The sequence below is a fragment of the Sinocyclocheilus rhinocerous genome, unplaced genomic scaffold (assembly GCF_001515625.1).
Source record: "Sinocyclocheilus rhinocerous isolate Xijiao unplaced genomic scaffold, SAMN03320098_v1.1 scaffold1856, whole genome shotgun sequence".
In the NCBI taxonomy this organism is placed as follows: Eukaryota; Metazoa; Chordata; class Actinopteri; order Cypriniformes; family Cyprinidae; genus Sinocyclocheilus; species Sinocyclocheilus rhinocerous.
Window position 1 is genome coordinate 73,732 of NW_015645071.1, and position 16,826 is coordinate 90,557.

Sequence of the window (16,826 nt, forward strand, 5' to 3'; positions counted from 1 at the left end):
GACTGGATTCGTCTGAAAGAAGAAAGTCATATACATCTAGGATGACTTGAGGGTGAGTAATTTATGGGCTAATTTTCATTTTTGGGTGAACTAACCCTTTAATGCTGCTCAGTGTGAAAGCACGCACGTGATGGAGATTTACCGCTGATTACAGAACCGGCTTTCTGACAAGATGCGCGTTAAATATCGCATGCGATTTATCGTGCAGCCCTAATCTAAAATGCCGTTTTGGAATTAGCAATGGAGACATTGAATGAGATGCATAAGAAATTAATCCTACTTACAGTATTTTAAGGACAAAAATCTGATAATTGTCTTGAAATACAACATCTGAACAATGTCTTGAGGTGTGGTAACCATAGAAAAAGTGGAATAATTCAGCAGCCTGTCGTCATTTATTCCTTATGTATAAAATTAACTTGTATATGCTGATATTGGTCAAATCTTTATTTAAATGTTAAAGAAATAGTTCACCCAAAAATGAAAATTGTCAAATTTTTATTTTTGAAGTTCTGAACTTATATGGTATTTTTTTTCCCCTGTTGAACACAAAAGTGAAAGTTTGAAGTAGCTCTTCTCTACAATAATAATAATAATAATAATAATAATAATAATAATAAGTCATTGTGACCATTCTATAATGCACCAAACAGGACAAAAAGTCACTGAATATATCTACCATTCAGGAGTTGCACTCAAATTAAACTTTGGGAGGTGGGGCGATAATGAGCTGTAAATATAAACTTAAAGACTATAGACAACACACAATAGAGTCCAAAAATAGTATTCTCATTTTGTGTTCAACAGAAGAAAAAAAAACAGCACACTGGTTTAAAAAATATTAGGGTGAGTATGTTTTTACTGAATTATGATGATGATGATAATGATGATGATAAGCTATACACCCAGTACAGCAAATAAACTCATGAACTCACCAACCCCACCGCCATTAGGTATGACCCAGACATTCTGGTTGGATATGAGGTCCAAATGCACTCTTGGGGGTACCTACTACAACGTGCATCAACGCTCGGTGTAGATCTGTGCCAGCAACTCTCCCGTGTGCCAGGTAAGGTTAGCTCATTTAGCAGTAGTGTACCTGTTTATTTCCTGTTTTTGCTTAATTTCACCATCAGAAATAGTTCCAAACAAGGCCATAGCAGAACTGGGGCCCGTTCTTCGTACGTCGCTTATTACATCCGAGATGATATCATCGCGCTAATCAGGATCTGGCTAATTCGGTTCTTCGAACGCACCTGTTGTTGATGATTAGTATGGCTGGATTGAGTTATCTGAGATAATTGCTTCTTCTTCTTCTTCTTCTGATGTTTATTGGCGGTTTTGGCAAACCAACTTAAAGGTGCATTACCGCCACCTACTGATCTGGAGTGTGGAGTGAACAGATTTGGTAGAGAGAAGGATATATATTTAAAAAAAAAGAAAAAAAAAGATTATTTTATATATATATACCACAATTACAATTTATATTCTTTCCATATTTCCTGTCTTTTTTAGATAATTGAACACTTCTTCTTTAATTCTTGATTGCATTTGGCTATTCCCTAGTAACATCTTGAGTGATACTTTATCATGTCCCATCAAACTTAATTTATGATAAAGTTGATTTCTTTCTCTTTCATACGCATCGCATTCTAGAAGAATGTGCTTTACTGTTTCTGGATTCCCACATTTATCACATCTTCCATTTTCATGCTTCCCTATTTTGTGTAAATTGAGATTTAAAGCTGAATGTCCAATCCTCATTCTTTTTATAATAACATCTTTCTTCCTACTCCCACATCTTATACTCTCTTCACCTACACACCCCTGTATCTGGTAAAGATGCCTTCCTTTTATTCCACTATCCCACAACTTTTTGAGATAATTGCTCGTTCATGGGTTGATTTAAAAGGGGCTATGTATCGATACTCGAAACCACGATTAGCAATGCAGCGATTGGCTGGCGGCAAGACAGCAACGTAATGACATCATATAATTAAAAAAGACACCTGACGAAAAACTTGACCACAGCTAACTGAGTTAGCGACGTACGAAGAACGGGCCCCTGTTGTGCCTTTCTAAGCAACACACAGCTTTTAATACTAAATTTTTTTTTTCTTAATGAATTGAGTGGGCCAATGATTCAGTGACCCATTCATACAGACAGTCACTTGGTTTGTTTCTGAATGCATCAGCCATTCAAATAAATTGAATGAATGAATTACTCACTCATTAAGACATACTAAAGGTTTTAGTTTTATATTTACAGTATAATTTCATTAAAGGAGACATATTATGCCCCTTTTTACAATATGTAATATAAGTCTCTGGTGTCCCCAGAATGTGTCTGTGAAGTTTCACCTGAAAATACCCCACAGATCATTTATTATATCATTTTGAAAATGCCTATTTTGAGTGGAAGCAGAAATGCAAATGAGCTGCTGCTTCCCGCCCCCTTTTTCTGAATAGAGCTGCACCATTACAGCTCGTACCTGCTAAAAACATCTGGTTTGTTTCTGATTATCATGTTTATCGCGCTGAAATCATGCGTTTTAAACCATATTAGTTTAAACTTATGATATACGGTTTTCTGAGCGCACACATCCGAAGCACATGTACAGAAAGCGGCTGTCATAGCATGTGAGTACTAAACTAAGTTCTCATTCACACACAAGTTTACGTTAAAAACACACACGAGTTACAAAAAACAGTCGGTTATGTCTGTGAAGGTAAACAGCTGGGAAATAAATCGCATGTTTATTTTAGATCTGTGTGGCAGTAGCGTAATATACAGTAAATAAATCAATAAATCATCTGCTCTCTTGTCTCCTCTGAGGCTGGGACTCTAAATAGTGTTCTGTGTAGCCATAGATAGAACAGTTAGCATGTTTTGCTCAAACTTTCGCCATTGCATTAGAGCCGGTACACTGTTGTCGCTTGCGAAATCAAAATGACGGTGCCATGGTGGGTGGAAACTCACAGATTAAGGGGCGGTAATATCATAATGAGATCCCTTTGCAACGTCACCAAGGGAGCGAAATCAGACGTGTTCGTTTTTTCAGACACTTGCAGAAAAAGGCTTACCAAAACAAAGTTACTGGGTTAATCTTTTTCACGTTTCCTTGGTTGGTAGATGCACTGGGGACCTGATTATAGCACTTAAAACCTGGAAAGGTCAGATTTTAATGATATGTCACCTTTAAAAAAACATATTTTGTGGAGTTGAGGCAGGCCAGGTCTTCTGCCAAATTTGTGTAATTTTTTTCTTATCCCATTTCTCAAATGTTGTATTTGATGTCATTACTTTAACAGGAGATGCAAAAGAAAATCGGTTCATGGCAGAGAAAGATGAATATGGTGCAGACACTATGACGGAAATCCATATTGTTGGACGTGTTGTCCTCAACATGTGGAGGATTATGAAGACTGAGGTTCCCTTGAAATTCATACCCCAAGAATGCCAGAGCTAACACTGTTTATCTGAGAGTGTTTTATCAAGTGCTTCATGTATGTTTTCAGGCTGCATTGAATAACTACACTTTTGAGAATGTGGCTTTCCACCTCCTGCATCAGCGCTTTCCTCTCTACAGCCATCGCACGCTCTCTGACTGGTTTGACCACAACACACACCTGCACAGGTGGGAATTGTTCTCACATCTGTCAGATGCCTATTACTGGTCTTGTTGCAGGGTTGTTCCTATGAATATCATTGCTTCGTTCATCTTTCAAATAGTTAAATTCAGAATTGAATACTAGCATACTGATTACTGCATATTGTACCATATACTGTATACTGTATGGTACCAGCTAAAAGTATGTGAAATGTTTAGCATTTAACAATGCACTGCAAATAATTAACTTACATATGTTTGTCTTAATTTTGCTACAAAACAGAAATACTATCTAAAAATGTTCTTTAATAAACGCTACTAAATTTTGTTAGAATAATGCATAAAACAGCAACCAAAACAACATATAAAAATATTAATGTTGGCGCAGATAGCCTCGTGGGCAGCACGCCTACATATAGCAGCTTTGGGCGTCCTGGGATCGAGTCCTGGTTCGCTGACCTTTCCCAATCCCATCCCCCTCTCTCTCCCACTTTGCTTTTTGTCATCATACTGCCCTATCACAATAAAAAGGCAAAAATCCCCCCCCCCCTCAAGTTTTCTTCTCAAATATGTGTTGTTTTATGACTTAATATCATGTTGAAAATAAATGTTAAAGGTCATTGCATTTATTTGATATAATTTTTGTACTGTCACTATGTATGTGATATTTTCTGGTCATACAAACAACATACTGTTTATTACATTTTGTGTGTGTGTTCTGTTGTTTGGGTCAGGTGGAAAGTGGTGGATCATTATGTGAGCCGTGTGCGTGGCACAGTCCAGTTGCTCCAGCAGCAGGATATTATCGGCAGGACAAGTGAGCTGGCACGCGTGTTTGGAATCCAGTTCTACCACGTGCTAACCAGGGGGTCACAGGTAAACATCCATCTGAAACCTGTCACACAGATGCCTTTAGCTCTCTGTCCGATCACAATATACAATTGAGATCAAAATTGGTAAATATGAGCAAAGAAGTCTTAAATAAATAAATCTGCATTGTGTGTCCTTTTTATATTTCATTAAAAGATTCTACAAAAGTCTAACTTTTCATTGAAGTAAAACGATTGAAAATGATGGGAAAATCTCATTATGAAATGTTTTTATCCAATGCACAGTTATTTGCCACTTTTTGCGACTTCCATTTGCCAAGATCTTCTCTTATAATGCCTGATGTGGTTGGAGAACCCCTGGCAAGGTGTTCCATACAAAATATTTCCAGATCCTTCCAATTCCCAAGTCCATGTTGGTGCCGCTCCTCTTCAGTTCACCCTACTAATTTTCTATAAGGATCAGGTCAGGGAAATGGGATGGCCATGGCAGAACCTTCATTTTGTGTTCAGTGACTCATTTTTGTGTTTGATGTGTGTTTTGGATCACTGTCCAGACGGAAGACCCAGCCATGGCTCATTATAAGATTTGTAGCAGAGGCAGTGAGGTTTTGGAATTTTTTTTTTATCTGTTGGTATTTGATAGAATCCATGATGCTATGTATCTGAACAAGATGTCCAGGACCTCCATGAGAAAAACAGGCCCACTGCATTGAAGGTCCAGCAGTATATTAAACCATGGGCATGGAGAATTGTATCCCTGTGTATCGTTTTAAATCCATATTATGTATGCCAAAAAACTCCTTTCTGAGTTTCATCTGACCATAGAATCCTGTCCCATTTGAAGTTCTAGTAGTGTCTGGCATATGCTGGAGTTTGTTTTTGGATGAGAGCAGAGGATTTAGTCTTGAATCCCTCCCAAACAACATGTTGCAATTTAGGTGCTGTTTAGGAGCAGGAGTCTGTGGTGGCCAATCTTTCACAATTTAAGGCTGATGAATCTTTGTCATTTTTATCCTGGAATATGTACATGGGTACATCTTCCAACATGGTTGTTGAAGAAATTAAAATCTACTCACTGCATCACTTAGGGTTAAAAGAATTGTTGCCAAACATACAACATGCTAGAAATGTATTAATCACTGCAATAATGATTTAATCCTAAAATTATTTACTTATTTAAGTCTAAAGAGTATTTGCTTATTTAAATTCAGACAGCGTCTTTTATTTTAGCTAGCTTGGCAGTGTATAATATTAATGCTGTCAATTGATAAAAATGTAACTAATTGCGCATTTCTGTAATAAATTGCACATAACACTTTGTATCATTGAACATAAAGATGGTATATTTTATATATTTATTTAATAGCATCTTTTAACCAAATAATAATACTTATACTGATGTTAGATTTTTTTTTTTTTATCGATTTCTGGGAATTAAATGAGTGAATATTCCCATTCAACATTACTGTAAAATTTGTGATATACACTGAACAAAATTATAAACGCAACACTTTTGTTTTTGCCCCCATTTTTCATGAGCTGAACTCAAAGATCTAAGACTTTTTCTATGTACACAAAAGGCCTATTTCTCTCAAATATTGTTCACAAATCTGTCGAAATCTGTGTTAGTGAGCACTTCTCCTTTGCCAAGATAATCCATCCACCTCACAGGTGAGGCATATCAAGATGCTGATTAGACAACATGATTATTGCACAGGTGTGCCTTAGACTGGCCACAACAGGTGTGGCATATCAAGATGCTGATTAGACAGCATGATTATTGCACAGGTGTGCCTTAGGCTGGCCACAATAAAAGGCCACTCTAAAATGTGCAGTTTTATCACACAGCACAATGCCACAGATGTCGCAAGTTTTGAGGGAGCGTGCAATTGGCATGCTGACTGCAGGAATGTCCACCAGAGCTGTTGCCCGTGAATTTAATGTTCATTTCTCTACCATAAGCTGTCTCCAAAGGCGTTTCAGAGAATTTGGCAGTACATCCAACCGGCCTCACAACCGCAGACCACGTGTAACCACACCAGCCCAGGACCTCCACATCCAGCATCTTCACCTCCAAGATCGTCTGAGACCAGCCACCCGGACAGCTGCTGCAACAATCGGTTTGCATAACCAAAGAATTTCTGCACAAACTGTCAGAAACCGTCTCAGGGAAGCTCATCTGCATGCTCGTCGTCCTCATCGGGGTCTCGACCTGACTGCAGTTCGTCGTCGTAACCGACTTGAGTGGGCAAATGCTCACATTCGATGGTGTCTGGCACTTTGGAGAGGTGTTCTCTTCACGGATGAATCCCGGTTTTCACTGTACAGGGCAGATGGCAGACAGCGTGTATGGCGTCGTGTGGGTGAGCGGTTTGCTGATGTCAACGTTGTGGATCGAGTGGCCCATGGTGGCGGTGGGGTTATGGTATGGGCAGGCGTATGTTATGGACAACGAACACAGGTGCATTTTATTGATGGCATTTTGAATGCACAGAGATACCGTGACGAGATCCTGAGGCCCATTGTTGTGTCATTCATCCACGACCATCACCTCATGTTGCAGCATGATAATGCACTGCCCCATGTTGCAAGGATCTGTACACAATTCCTGGAAGCTGAAAACATCCCAGTTCTTGCATGGCCAGCATACTCACCGGACATGTCACCCATTGAGCATGTTTGGGATGCTCTGGATCGGCGTATACGACAGCGTGTTCCAGTTCCTGCCAATATCCAGCAACTTTGCACAGCCATTGAAGAGGAGTGGACCAACATTCCACAGGCCACAATCAACAACCTGATCAACTCTATGCGAAGGAGATGTGTTGTACTGCGTGAGGCAAATGGTGGTCACACCTGATACTGACTGGTTTTCGGACCCCCCCGGACCCCCCAATACAGTAAAACTGCACATTTTAGAGTGGCCTTTTATTGTGGCCAGCCTAAGGCACACCTTTGCAATAATCATGCTGTCTAATCAGCTTCTTGATATGCCACACCTGTGAGGTTGATGGATTATCTCGGCAAAGGAGAAGTGCTCACTAACACAGATTTCGACAGATTTGTGAACAATATTTGAGAGAAATAGGCCTTTTGTGTACATAGAAAAAGTCTTAGATCTTTGAGTTCAGCTCATGAAAAATGGGGGCAAAAACAAAAGTGTTGCGTTTATAATTTTGTTCAGTGTAATTTTTTAACATTTAATAGGCATAAACTGCTTTAAAAAAATTATTTTAAATAAACTTAATTCAAGTTTGTTGTATATACTAATATAGTAATGTTTTGGAGTTATTTTTTTTCTCTAGTAAGTTTATTTTGCGCTTTCATTTTCACAATTTTCTAAATTTCAATTACCAGTTAAGACAATTTTTATAAATTTTTTTATGCGAGGATCGATCCTCTCAGAACAACATTAGTATTGCTTGTCATTGAGACGAGCATGTTACTGACAGTTAAAAAAAAAAAGGCAGCCAAACTGAGCGTGAAACACGCAAGCATCCTGTGGATTTCACGTGTCATGACCATCAGTGGCTGATCATAGTCACTTTTACATTTACATTTAGTCATTTAGCAGACGCTTTTATCCAAAGCGACTTACAAATGAGGACAATGGAAGCAATCAAAATCAACAAAAGAGCAATGATATGCAAGTCAGTGCTATAATACGTCTCAGTTAGCCTAACGCAGTACACATAGCAAGTTTTTTTTAAATTATATAATAAATTAAAAGAAAACGAATAGAACAAGAATAGAGCAAGCTAGTGTTAGAGGCCTTTTTTGTTAGTTGTATAATAAATGAAAAGAAAACAGGTAGAATTAAAAAAGAATAGAGAAGCTAGTGTTAGTTTTTTTTTTTAAAGAAAACAAGCAGTTTTTTATAGAATAGAATTGAAGAATAGAATTAGAATAGAGAGTGCTAGAGTTAGAGGGTCAAATAAAGATGGAAGAGATGTGTTTTTAGCCGATTCTTGAAGACTGAGTTGGGCAGGTCATTCCACCAGGAGGGAACAGTTAATGTAAAAGTCAGTGAAAGTGATTTTGTGCCTCTTTGGGATGGCACAATAAAGCGATGTTCACTTGCAGAACGCAAGCTTCTAGAGGCACATAACTCTGAAGTAATGAATTTAGGTAAAGGGGTGCAAAGCCAGTGGTGGTCTTGTAGACAAACATTAATGCCTTGAATTTTATACGAATTATTTTTCCATTTTTAATATTTATACTTTTATACTTATTAATGTTAAAAAACAGTTGTGCTATGTAATATTTTTGTGAAAACCGTGATGTATTTTTTTTTTCAGGATTCTTGAATTACAATGAATGAAAAAAATAACAGCATTTATTTGAAATACTGTGTGTGTGTGTGTGTGTGTGTGTGTGTTTTTGTTGTTTTTTGGTAACATTGTCAAAGTCTTTGGCACAGTCACCCTGAATGCATAATGAATAAAAGTGACACTAAATGTTTTCATATTAGTGATTATACTGATTGAAGTGTTAAATATAATATGACACAGTAACAGTTTTTAGTTTGTTTAGAGTTATAACCAAAAGTAATGACTTGAGGTTGAAATGTCATTTTGATAAATTCAGTAAGAACTGGTTCTTAAGAAGAACCACTTGTTTGGAAGTGAAGGCTAGAATACACAACATGACTTTTGGCCTTATTTGCAGTCTGGAGGAGTCAACACTAGTTGACAAAAATCAGTCTGCAGATATTGGGGAGTCATAGAAAATCACATAGTGGGCACCGACAGCTGATTTTTTTTCTAAACTTTAGGCCATGATTCCATCTAGCTGAAGAATCAGACATATTTGATATTTTGAGCCAATTTTAGAACACATTTTCGTTTGTCATAAGTCTGTTAGAGACCTAGTACAATGTGTATTGATAGGATATGTGCCAAGTTATTGATCAAGTATTAAAAAAAAACATTGGGTCTCATTCACTAATAATTGCACGGATTATTTCTTATTTGTACGTACAGGAGAACTTTTCACCAATATTTATGCAAAATTCACAATAAACACCTTTTAATACAGCCCCAGATTATAGACTTGTCATTAGACAGCTGTACATATGCGTATATCTGTGTTGTTATTCAGAAAACCTCGCAGCTCGAGCAATAGCAGCTCTTTCACTGTACATGAAGAAACATATTATAATATATACATTTAATCTGAACTATACATAAAAATTATAATTCATCATTATACGATTATTATATAATTGATCTTTTTGTGAAAACGTTTGAACTGATTTCACGCACCAATTTGTCAGTACACATGTGAATGAGATCTAGTACTCTAATTCTTGAAAAAGAGAGATTCACAGATGTATGTTATATTAAAGTTTTTAATGATTAGATTCATAAATACTTTTTCGCAGTTTTGTGTTGGTAGTCAATCTTTCTCTTATTGCAGTACCGTGTGGAATCAATGATGTTAAGGATTGCAAAACCAATGAATTACATCCCAGTGACTCCAAGCACACAGCAGCGTGCCCAGCAAAGAGCCCCACAGTGCATTCCGCTCGTCATGGAGCCAGAGTCGTGTTTCTATAGCAACTCTGTTATTGTGTTGGATTTCCAGTCACTGTATCCATCCATCGTTATTGCCTACAATTACTGTTTCTCCACCTGCCTTGGACGTGTTGAGAATCTTGGAACGTAAGCATGCTTTTGGATTTAGAGTAAACCTACATTAGATCTAGAGTTGTAGCGTATATTAATGCAGTATTTCTATATATCCACAGTATCTGTTTTGTGGTTCATTAGTGTTTATCTCTTCCACTCTCTCACTCTCTCAGGTGTGATGAGTTCAGGTTTGGTTGTACATCTCTCAGAGTCCCTCCTGACCTCCTTTACCAGCTCAGAAATGACATCACCATTTCTCCCAATGGTGTCACATTTGTTAAGGTAGTTCTAAGAATACACTGCCAATTAATCTCTTTCATTTAAATACCTACTTTTATGTGATCCTTAAATGGAATGTGATGAGCCATTTAATTTGGTTGTGAGTAGTTGAAATGGAATATTACTGTACTGTAGCTTGAATCCTTGCTGTGTACTGTATACTGTACTGCCTACTATTTGTGAAAAATAGCATGTGAAACAGGTTTCCAAAAGTGTGACTGTATCAGCTTCTCAAAAATTGTCACAGGTTTATGGATATCGACAAGAGCTCAATGACAAACAACCAACATTTCCTTATGACTTATTGCTGTTATAAAACAGTAGCCACAAGAATATGATAATTAACACCAGGGATCAATTAATAATTAAAATAATGTAGCTAATATCATTGTTGATGTTTCTTCTGCTTTTGGTTACCAAGCAGCATGAAGGTGATTCTATGAACAGAAATTGATATAATGCAGTGATATAAACTTCAACAGATGTGCATTCACATTCGATTTGCCTTTTTTGTTTTTGCTTTGAACTTATTTCATCCAGCCAGATTTTAGAGCAAAAACTGTAAATTTTACAATAATATCCTTCATACAATGCCTGTGTCCAAGTCAGCTCAACTCAAAGTCTCTGTGTGTTCAGTCATCAGTGCGGAAGGGTGTCCTGCCAAGTATGCTGGAGGAGATCTTGAAGACGAGGATCATGGTGAAGCAGTCCATGAAGGCGTACAAACATGACAAAGCTCTATTACGCCTGCTGGATGCCAGGCAGCTTGGCCTTAAACTTATTGCTAATGTCACATTTGGTTACACTTCTGCCAACTTCTCAGGACGTATGCCAAGCGTTGAGGTACATACTCTAACTTTACATTTTAAATCAGTGGTTCTAAACAGAATGGTTGCAACCCAGAAATGAGCCGCATGAAATATTTGATTACAGGCAGAAAGAAAAAACAACTAACCATGTAACCAGTAATTGTTATGATGGCAAAATAAATAGCCTTATCGCCTTTTAAAAAGTTTTGATTTAAAATTAGCTTTTGGCCAGTAGGTTTTTGGCTGCTAAATTCAATAAACTTTTACAGACTGAACACTAGTTAATAGTGAATAGTGTTCCCTAATCTAAAGTGTAGCTGATTTTGGTTTTTGAATGCTTATGTATGATAAATAATTTTAGGTATACCCTTGATGTTTGACAGGAAGGGACAGTCTTTCTAAATTGGTATGCAGCAGTGTTGTATGCACAGTTTGCTATTGACTAAATATATAATTTAAAACCATGTCTTTACTTTAAGACCCAGATTTTACATTGAACATCAAATGGTGACCTAATGCAGTTTGTGTGTATGATTACTATGTTGCCAAAGAAACCAGAGAACATATTCTGTCTCTCTCCTCACACACCAGGTAGGTGACAGCATTGTGCACAAGGCCCGAGAGACTTTGGAGAGAGCCATAAAGATGGTCAATGACACAAAGAAGTGGGGAGCACGTGTTGTCTACGGAGATACAGACAGGTAGAGAAATAAAAACTGGATGAATTAGTTCATTTCAATGTAGATGTGATCTTGACCAAGCAGGTGTGTTAATTTATTTTATTAGTTAATTTCCTCCACTTTGACTCATTCAGTCTGGTTTACAGACCTTTTTCTTACATGATAGGTAAGCATTATAATATTACTAGATGAATTAGCCAAGAATAGTGCTGTTGAGGCACTGCCTCCCTATGAAACTTTGTTCATTGTTGTGGTGGGCCAAATGCAGTTCAGTTTTAAAATTTATGCTGCCTTCTGATTGATTTTTATGAAATTCCTGCTCTGTCTGGTATGTGAGAGTGTTCCCTAAAAACTCAGTGTCAAGTTAATATAATATATAATATAACAGTGTTCATAAATGAATAGACACTATTAACATAAACATCAAAATGTTCTCATTGGCTGTTTTGTTGTGCAGTTGTTTTGTGTTCAGTGTGAACAGACAAATTGCTTGTCAGTGGAAATTTGTTGTTTTGTGCCTGCTTAGTACACTGTTATACTGTCTCTGATACCTGTCCATTTCTCTTTTTTAGTATGTTTGTGTTGTTGAAAGGAGCAACCAAGGAACAGGCATTTAAGATTGGTAATGAAATTGCAGAGGCTGTCACTGCTACCAACCCTAAACCTGTCAAATTGAAGTTTGAGAAGGTTTGTGAAGTGGTTTGTGTCTATAAGTGTACTCTGTTTTTTGTTTTGAAGGGGAGCTCTTTTAAGCCATATGATTGCTGTATTCCAATTTTGTGACTCTGCGTTCTTGTGTGTTTGGGTAGGTGTACCTCCCATGCGTGTTACAGACAAAGAAGCGTTATGTTGGATACATGTATGAGAGCTTGGATCAGAAAAACCCAGTCTTTGACGCCAAAGGCATTGAAACTGTACGTCGTGATGGCTGCCCTGCTGTTGCCAAGGTAACTAGCATTCCAAAATTATTATTTCCTTTTTGCCCAATCACTTGATAAATCCTGCTCCACCTGTCATTCACATTGCAGTTGTAATGCAGTGTTTCTATTTAAGATTGGTAATGAAATTGCAGAGGCTGTCACTGCTACCAACCCTAAACCTGTCAAATTGAAGTTTGAGAAGGTTTGTGAAGTGGTTTGTGTCTATAAGTGTACTCTGTTTTTTGTTTTGAAGGGGAGCTCTTTTAAGCCATATGATTGCTGTATTCCAATTTTGTGACTCTGCGTTCTTGTGTGTTTGGGTAGGTGTACCTCCCATGCGTGTTACAGACAAAGAAGCGTTATGTTGGATACATGTATGAGAGCTTGGATCAGAAAAACCCAGTCTTTGACGCCAAAGGCATTGAAACTGTACGTCGTGATGGCTGCCCTGCTGTTGCCAAGGTAACTAGCATTCCAAAATTATTATTTCCTTTTTGCCCAATCACTTGATAAATCCTGCTCCACCTGTCATTCACATTGCAGTTGTAATGCAGTGTTTCTCAGCCAGGGGGCAGTTGAGGTTAATGAAGGAAATTCTATTATGTTAGATTCTGGAGCGATCTCTGAAGCTGCTTTTTGAGTCACGTGACATCAGCCAGGTGAAGCAGTATGTGCAGCGGCAGTGTGCGAAGGTGCTAGAGGCCAAAGCCAGCATGCAGGACCTCATTTTTGCCAAAGAGTACCGTGGCAGCGGATCGTACCGACCAGGGGCCTGTGTCCCTGCTCTGGAACTCACCAGGTGAGTAAGTGTGTGTTTGAAAAGGTGGGTCAGTGCCAAGTATGGATGTCATCTGAGATTAAAACTGAGATATTAAGAGAGATTTACAGGTTATGGAAGACAGTTATGGCACTTATGTTTATTATTATGGGAAGAAGTTGTGTTGTAATTGAGGTAAAGTGCGCATCTGTCATTTAGATTCTGAGCATTTCTACACTTTATTCAAGAGAAGGTAGAGTTTTCATCCAATAACTACACTGTATTATGTATGAGATTACAGCAGAATATTTAGATGAAATGCTCATTTTGGCACTGTTCGTTTACCTCTGTAGACATAGGTAGTGTGTTTTTTTTGCATTCCCCAGAAATGTGGTCAGAACTAGAGTTTAGTTTGCCTTTGCCTACCAACACATTAATGCTTGTTACAGACATATTTTCCCTATATGTAAACACAAGTGGAGTACGTATGAGAGCACAGCACACCTTGATGAGGTTAGCATCACTCGAGTTTTCCATTGTTATCTTACTCAAATTGACAAAGCAATAATGAAAATTAATAATTTTAAAAAGAATGGACAAAATCTTTGTTTGTCTTTATCATCCCTACTTAAGTGTGTTAAGTGAGAGGGGAAATCACATTGGCGTACTAAAAGTAGCATTTTTATTATTACATTCAGGAGTAATGTAAAATAGTGGTAAATAAAATCTACCATTTAGAAACATTCTAAACAATGTAAACGTAGTACCCCTCACTGCTAAAAAAATCTTTCAAATGTAACATTATTCAGAACAAGAATGAAATTTTTTGTTTATAAAAAAAAATATAAAAGCATATATGTTATTTTATTATATATTTATGGTTGTATTTATTAGAAAACAACATTTATTATAAACGCCAAGCCTAAATGAAGCTAAATGCTACCAGTGTGTAATGTGTTATGCAGGTAAACTTAACATACCTTACCTTGCCTTACAAGCAAAAACTGTGTTAAAGTTGAAAGTGAGGAGAGATAAATCCCATGAATAAAACATTTTGCACAATTTACTTGATGGGTACGTTGCAGGATATTTACAGAATTTGAAAACCATAAACAAATATATAATATAATTGATTTCTGTTATTTTGACAGGTAAAATATTTCTGATCTACAGCGTTTTTCCACTTCACCACATTAAATTATGTGAGTATAGGGAAATGAGGAAATAAACATCTATTAAAAATAATTTGTTGCAAAAAAGAGTGGATGAGACTAGTGTTGGGGAGTCGACTCTAAATAAGTCGATTTCTTGACTCGGAATAGATCTGGAGTCGGTAGTTGTAGTTTATATTAATGCAATAAATAAATATACATTTTGTTTTCCATGGTTAACCTTTTCTTGTTCATAATCTTTAACCTTAAATCACTAAAACCTTACATCAAGAATAAACAAGTCAATGAGTGTATTTTTTATTTTTTTTGTATGTACTGTATTTATTTTTAATATCTTTAACACTCCAGTTCAAGCAGATTTTTAAGACGAAGATCATGTGTGTTTAGCACCATCACCCGACCATTATAATGAGGGGGAATTTGTGAAAAATACCTTCTTCCTCGTTTTATTTAATTCCAACCACGACTGTTTGTCGTGACTTTTCCTTTTGTGAAATTAGGTATCGCAACAGCTAGATAACGTTGATAGCTACTCATTTCAAGGTAACTTCAGCACTAAATTGGACTAATTTGGACAGTCACACTAAAAGTGTGTTGTTTTAATAAGGGGAATTTAAGGCAACGTGTCAGAGAAAAAATTAATAGTGTAATTGGAATTGAACACCCCTAGATGAGACACGGGGGGGATTTGGGAAAAGAAATGAGATTTCATGTGTATAATTAATTACTCATGGTCATGGAGTATTGTTAAAATCATGGATTGTTGAAATCATCAAATTTTGATATACTGTAATTCTGTAATTTAGAAATCTAATACATTAGCGAGCCACCCAAATGACTGCTCAGCTGGAAAACTTATATATGATGAATCTTATATATGATGGGTTTGGTTGAGTAAAGTGCTTAGTTTACAGGTGTGTTTATTCACTAATTTTATTGTTTTCAATATAAAACTTGGAATGATTTGTATGTATCAGTACTTTTTGAACATTTCCAGCACATAATAATAATACTGATAACCTTGATCATTTTGGTCACTGTAATTGTGAAATGAAATTTCATCTCAACAGTACACAGCATAAATGACTATATCCCCTCTGAACATAGATATATTTCTGTGTATCACTTTTAAAATTCATGGAAAGATGACCGTATTATATAATTTAAACATATACTTAATAAAAAGTATAGAAAATGCCACCCCATCTGTAAAATAAATAAATTAGGCATTTTTGCTTAAATGAAGGGTTGCAAAAAGGAATACACCTTTTTTGTATATCCAACCATTAAATTCAACCATTATGTAACGTTCTAGAATGTAGTATGTCCATAACTTAAAGAATGCTTCTCTGACTTTTCTTGGCATTGAGTTGTACAAGTTCAAGTTCAAATTGTCACATCTATCCTGTTTAACTCGTATAAGAGTCACTGTCATGTTGAAAAAGTGCCTAATAACACGGGGAATGAGGAGAGGGTAGCATCTTCTGTTCAGTAGGGGTTGCACGACTACTGATTTCCGCTAGTTGATTTCTTATTTAAAAAATACTTGTCGAGTTACTCGACTACTCGTGGTTCATGCTACTGTAAATGAAAAGACATGAAATAGTTCTTATTAGTGCTGGGCGGTATACCGGTTCATACCGAATATTTTTGTTATGATATGAATTTTTAAAATACCACAATACCGGTATGTCGCTTAAACAACTTTCGGAATGCGACACTGTTTGAAAGGGGTTTCTCTTTTGAAAGGCTGTTTGCACTGTGGTGAGGGAACTAAGCGTATGCTGTATGTGTTACTAAGCGTGAAAGTTCCGAAACTGAAGCTGTAGAACTAATAGAACGTGATGACACAGAAGAAATCATCCACAATATCCACATTGACCGCCACTATGGCGTTCGGACGGATTCTTTAATATGATGTTGCAACATGCACTCATCTCACTGAACGTCTCACTGACGTCTTAATTTTTTTTTTTTTTTGCTATTTAATCCATTCATTTTAAGACGCAGACGAGGCGTAGACGTGATGTAGACGTCACGCAGATGTCACATAAATAACGTGTGGCAGTGAAGTGTCGAGCCAGACGTCACGCGTGATTCACGTGTAGCAGTGAAGTAAAAAAAAAAAAAAAATCGCT

At 36.9% G+C, this 16,826-nt stretch overlaps 1 protein-coding gene across 1 annotated transcript in view; it reads left to right on the forward strand.

Annotated features, from left to right (window-relative positions):
- LOC107705450 (DNA polymerase zeta catalytic subunit-like) overlaps positions 1-16,826 on the forward strand; it is an 85,761-nt gene that overhangs the window by 52,722 nt on the left and 16,213 nt on the right. The window contains exons 18-28 of the mRNA XM_016508754.1: positions 954-1,069; positions 3,313-3,431; positions 3,520-3,638; positions 4,346-4,487; positions 9,860-10,104; positions 10,245-10,353; positions 10,987-11,193; positions 11,751-11,860; positions 12,412-12,526; positions 12,649-12,786; positions 13,368-13,558. Coding sequence (XP_016364240.1) covers positions 954-1,069; positions 3,313-3,431; positions 3,520-3,638; positions 4,346-4,487; positions 9,860-10,104; positions 10,245-10,353; positions 10,987-11,193; positions 11,751-11,860; positions 12,412-12,526; positions 12,649-12,786; positions 13,368-13,558 — 1,611 coding nt within the window. The remainder of the gene's footprint in view (positions 1-953; positions 1,070-3,312; positions 3,432-3,519; positions 3,639-4,345; positions 4,488-9,859; positions 10,105-10,244; positions 10,354-10,986; positions 11,194-11,750; positions 11,861-12,411; positions 12,527-12,648; positions 12,787-13,367; positions 13,559-16,826) is intronic.